This window comes from Silene latifolia, chromosome 1 (genome assembly GCF_048544455.1).
Source record: "Silene latifolia isolate original U9 population chromosome 1, ASM4854445v1, whole genome shotgun sequence".
NCBI lineage: Eukaryota > Viridiplantae > Streptophyta > Magnoliopsida > Caryophyllales > Caryophyllaceae > Silene > Silene latifolia.
In genome coordinates, this window is record NC_133526.1 from 194,828,964 (window position 1) to 194,834,963 (window position 6,000).

General features: G+C 39.0%; 1 protein-coding gene across 1 annotated transcript; it reads right to left on the bottom strand.

Annotated features, from left to right (window-relative positions):
- Positions 1–115: 115 nt before the first annotated feature.
- LOC141590390 (uncharacterized) lies at positions 116–734 on the bottom strand. Its single transcript, XM_074410988.1, has 2 exons — positions 353–734; positions 116–261 (listed from the first exon to the last, which is right to left on the bottom strand). The coding sequence occupies exons 1-2, from the start codon at positions 732–734 to the stop codon at positions 116–118; spliced, it is 528 nt and encodes a 175-aa protein (XP_074267089.1).
- Between the last annotated feature and the right edge of the window lie 5,266 nt (positions 735–6,000).

The following is a 6,000-nucleotide window of genomic DNA, read 5'->3' on the forward strand; positions in this document are numbered from 1 at the left end:
CTCGTAGATGAAAGCGCTCCCTTGTCCTGTTTTTAAATGCAATACATTTTTTTTATATGGAACGCTATTTATTTTGAACCAATTTATTCTATTTCTCATGATTATGATGTGGGATTTATATAGCATCATCATAACCTTGACCTCTAACACTGGAAAGAGTAAGAGAATTTGCACCTAGCAACTTTTCTATTGCAGCTTTAAGTGTCAAAGAAGTAGTGTTACCCACATGCACAATACCCAAAAATCTTTCTTTCAGTTGTCCTGTTTTATCAACAAATCTCAAACAAAGAGCCATTTGTTCTTTATTAGATATATCTGCTGACTCATCGGCAAGAATACCAAAAAAATCCACCGTCGAGTTCTTCAATGACTCTTTTGGTTGTCTCATTTGCGAAAACACTCACAATTTCTTTTTGGATTGTAGACGAGGTAAGAGTACAATTTCCAGGTACCTTCTTATCAAAAAGAGCTCTAGCTATATCACTGTTACGCTTTGCAAAAACTTTTATAAGCTCTAGGAAATTACCTTGGTTTAAAGATTCGTCACTTTCATCATGACCACGGGATGCCAATCCTTGTAAAGTAATAAACCGTAATGCATCTATTGAAGCTTCCAATCGAATACGATAATCACTTTTAGCTTCTTTGGTATAATTTTCAAAGCAACATGCAATGGAAGATTTTTGTTTATTAAAAACATCGAAATTCTTCATGGCATTATTATGAGAACTCATATGATTACCGACATGCTTATTAAATGCATCAGTTTTACTCCAAGTTCGAACCCCTTATTCACAAAAGCCTCACCCCCCGATAAATAACAAACGAAACAAAATGCTGCATCTTTTTCTTTACTATACTCCAACCAAGGCTTAAACTTATCAAACCACGAAACAACAAAGTTACGCTTTGTCTTTGGAAATTTGTGATCACGAGGTTGACATGGTCCTCTTCAAACATACTCCTTTCTTATTATATCACGGTTATTGATGTGGAAATCTGTTAACTTTCTCCTCAACCTAGGATCTTGTGGAAGAGAAATAACATCAAAATCGGTTAACCTATCTAAAATTGGATCTTCAGAATGATTTGAAGTAGGAGCTATTTTAGTTTCACTATCGCGGGGCTCTTCAATTTCAATTTCAATTTCAGGTTCGTTTATGGGACTTGATGTAATACTACGGATTTTTATAAGCTAAGTACTCGACCGAGTAGAGCCTACTCGGCCGAGTAGTGTCAAGAGTGTAGTCTGTTTGGGTACTGCCGAGGAATACTCGGCCGAGTATAGTGAATACTCGACCGAGTAGAGGATACTCGGCCGAGTATACACTTTACTCGACCGAGTATCCGGTCTGGCGAGTAATATTTCAGCGGTTGATGCGGGAGTGTTTAGGGTCATTTAATATTGAAAGTAAGTTTCTAAACGTCATTTACAACCCTAAACATTTTACGATTACTCTAATCACTCCCTAATCCTCCACTGTGTGGGCAATCGTCGTAGTCCTTGCGTTCAATCTTTCATTCTTTCGCCGGTAAGTCTTTATCCCTATGTTGTTGACGATTAATTCTAGGGTTTGTCTTTATTCTTTGAATTGGGGGAAATGGGGTTTTGCAGTTAGTGATTAGAATTATATGATTGTTGTTGTAGGTGACGATGTGGTAATTGTTATGCATTTGTATGGTTGATTGCAACGTAAGCGGATTGCGAAAAAGGTAGGGTTTCCCTACTCAGTTACTGTTAATTGATTTAAGACTGTGCTTGTGTTGTAATTGTTGTTATCTGCTGATCATCGGAGTATGGGTGTTGTGATGACGGTGGCGATGTGGTTGTGTTGTGACGGTTGTGGTGTTGTGGCAGCTGTGATGCTGTGGTGTTGTGTGATTGTGGTGGAGTCACTTACGGGAGTGGCTTCACACCCTAGTTCGCCCTCCGTGGAACCCGTCACGGGAGGGGTTGTGCACATTAAAGGACAGGGATTGTTAGTCGCTCGTTGATGAGCTGGACTTGGTGGGGATGGGCTGCGGTCACCCACTGGCGGAGTGGATTACCTTTTGCGATGGGTAATCTGGCAGGGCTACACACTTTGGTGTGTAGTCGGTTACTATGGAGGATGATCAGTCGGTTACATTTTTTGTTTGTCTTACATTGATTGAATGGTACTAACCCCGTTGTTGTTGTTTTGTAAAACCTGTTGTGATCCATTCGGGGATGGTGAGCAGACTTGACAGGTTTTGCATTTGGTGAGCTTGGGCGGTCATGGGGAAGTCGTCATCACCAGTTGTAGTATCACAGTCACGAGTCTTAGCTATGATTTTGTAGTTGTCCTCAGTTGTATTCACTTTATTGGTTTTGGTTTGGATTTGGATTGTTGTAAACATTAATACTTTACAGTACTTCTAATAAATGTGTTTAGGACGGACGCTTTTGATATATACTAACATCGGGCAATCGAGATGGTAACAGCCTTTCATGCTTGGGTAGTCCTGGTAAGGTACCTTGGTATGAGGGGGTGTTACAAAGTGGTATCAGAGCCGAAGATTCTGGCACCTAAAACTAATGAACCCAATGAACTAAGGGAGTCTAAATAAAATGAACTCGGGGAGAGTTGTTTGGAGCTACCGCAAAGACTTGGGAGACGTCCCAAATCGCATTAAGGCCCTTACGATCTCAAGCCGGTCACATGGGGGGAAACTGTTGTATGTTTGAGTCATGTGTGTTTGATATCTATAGTTTGAATCTTGTGCATGGTTGGATGAAATGATGAAAGAAGTGGAATATGATAGTTGTTGAAAGATGTATCGAGGATTGTTGATGTTAAACTTTGAGCATGAAATATGTTGGCATGTTAAGTGTTTATTATGTGGCTTTCAATAGGGTAGTGGAACATGCGTACATAATCATGATGATGTTAATGTTTGGTTGTTGGTAGTAGCATGTGATTAAGGTCATGCGTCTATGCATATGAATGTCGTGTTTAATTTCCATGTGGATATGATAAAAGTTCACCCATGTACTGGTTTTTAGAAATATTGGATCGTTATTGTTTGTTTTATGCATGTTTAAGTTGTTTTGTTTAAGAAATTTTGATTTGTATACAAACCGATTTTAGAAGGGTTGTCTTAAAACTGTCATAAGTCGAGTTCTGAAAATGATATTGCTGTGATTTCAAGTTGAGGTGATAACTTGTCCTCTTACGATTCTAACGATAGGTCACACGCCCAAAATGACCAAGTAACGAGTGAGATATGACTGTTTTACGAAAACTGCACGGTGCTGAGAACTGCGCCGATACTCGACCGAGTAGTCCCTACTCGGCCGAGTATCTTTTATACTCGACCGAGTATTCCATATTCGGCCGAGTAATATCTCTGTGATAATACTGTTTAGCGTCTGGAGACGTGAACTCGGCCGAGTAGTCTCATACTCTACCGAGTAAGGTCTACTCGGCCGAGTATTCCCAATACTCGACCGAGTAATCCTTTTGCGACAATTGAGTTTGCTTCTGGAGTCGAAAAATCGACCGAGTAATATAGTTACTCGACCGAGTACCTTGTACTCGACCTAGTTTGTTATGTACTCGACCGAGTACCTCATTGGGCGGCCACTTTGAGTCGGTGGCTATGTTCTTACTTTTGTTTTGAGTCGGTGGCTATGTTCTTACTTTTGTTTTGAGTCGGTGGCTATGTTTTTACATTGTTTTTAGTCGTAGGGTATATACACATGTATATTTTGAGTCTTAACGCATTCTTTTATATGTGAGACGGTTTTGATACGTAAGTTACCGGAAGTTATGACATGGAGAATGACGGCTTATGAGGGACATGGATTGGGTAAGGAAGACATGTGTTAATGTGGTTGTGAAGGATAGTGGAAAAAGAAAAGGGAAGAATGATGAGCTAATCGAGGTAAAGAGCATGTTTTGTGAGATATGATGAGTGATATAGTCGTGTGTTGAGTAGTATAAAACTAAGTGTATATGGGCAAGGGTGATGTAAGTGTAAAGAAGCATGAGAATGATAGATTGAGATAAAGGATACGAATAGTGGCATATTTGGATGTGTAAGGATTTATGGAGGAAGACAGCTAGGATAGAGTTGCTTAAGGATATATGTAATGGAAGGTTGTTGTAAGAAGATAGGAAAGAGAGGTATATAGTGAACTTAAAGGAAGTTATGTCGCGATGTAGATTTGTATATAGTGGCTAAGTTTGGGAAGTTGGAATATCAAGGGGTGAGCCTAGTGTGTAATTCTTTGGACAAACGGTATGAAGTGAATTTTGGTTTCTAGAGATGCGAAAAGGAGATACGACTAATTGAAGAGTAACTGTTAGTGCATGGACTTGATGGTGACAAGGGTGAGTGTGAAGCAAGATGAGAGATGATAAATGCTAAGAAGAATGATAAGATATTGATATGAATTAATGGAATTAGAGTTGTGGAGCTATGGAAAATAAACAAATTACTACAGAGATAGGTAGAAAGAGAAAGGAGAAGAATTATTAACTGGTATTATTGAGTAAAAAGGTAGAAAGAGGGATGGAAGTAAGTTGAGAGAACGTTGACCGAAGCTAATGAGCATGAAAGTAGGAAATTATAAAATGTACGGTATCCCCACTAGAGGGTGTGAGTTAATGGTTATATAGGAGAGCAGGACGACGTGTTAGCCGTGAGTTTCGAGGTATTAAGGGAATAAGAAGCTTGTGGAGTGTTGCAAGATCTGAGATTTTGGTGGAAACTTAGGTAGCGATATGATAAAGGATAGAATTGGGAATAATGTTGAGGTATGTTCTGTTGATGGATTAGATGTTCGTTATTTGGGATGATAACCAAAAAGAGGAAACAGATTTTTATATTAAGAAGTGATAGTAAGAGAGTAGCCACATAAAGGATGTTGGTGTCATAGTAGTGTCACTAGTGGCTGAGGATGATGTTAATTTAGGGAAGTTAGTTGTTCTAATGAGGTTGATTTTGTGGAGGTGGTTAGTATGTTTGGTTGTGAGGAAGTATAAGATGTGGATATACGAGGTGTTCACTGGAAGTTGGGTACTGAGGTTATGGCTACATTTGCCGGAGGGGTGATAATTGTGTCTAAGAGAAGATATGTTAGGAATGGCATCTGAGTTAAGTCCGGATAAGAGATATTCATTGTCAAGTGGTAACTTACGTGATCAGGATTGACTAGTTGAATGTGATTACGGGTCTATGATATATGTAAATGTTTGTGTGAGGTTCTGACCTCACAAGAAGTGGTATGGTGTGATAATTATAAAGTGGTTATATGAATGTTTTGTAATTTATGTTGGGTACGGTATACTAATGAAATTAGGTTCAAAAGGTAATAATTTGATTGATCTGGCATGGATAGTTAAAATTGTATGTGTATTAATGATACATGTTTATTCCGTGAAATGGTAAGGATGATGTTCATGAGATTCTTGTCAGTTTATTCCGTATAATATGTTGTGTTATAATCTAGTAAAACGGTTTTGAATGAGTTTTCTTGTTCGAAATGTCATACTGAGTCAGTGTTTATGGGAATTATATGTGATTGTGATGTTTATCGATGTGGTTGTTGTGCCTCGAGTGGTGATCCGGTCATGGTACTTCATGTTGTGATGCGGGCATTTTCGCACTGCGGTGCGGCTGTTGGTGGCGGTGTTGCGATGTCGTCACCGGTTGTGGCGGAGTAGGCGGGATGATTATGATTCGAGTTTCGACAGTACATACCAGTTATACATAGATTGTTGTTTTGTTTGATGTTGCTCCCTACGAGTTTCACTTGTGCAGATAGCCAGTTGTCTTGTTTATTGATGTTTTCTTTACCAGGTTAAGTTTAGGAATGAGGGTAGAGTATGATATGAAATAGAGTTGTATATGTTTTCGTTGTTGTCATGGTATAGTGATATTCTGTTGATGGGACACGGTTGTGAGAGGTTGTTACAGTAATTTTGATCTTGTTCTAGATAAGGCTTTAGTAGACATGGTAATGGCAAGTGATTC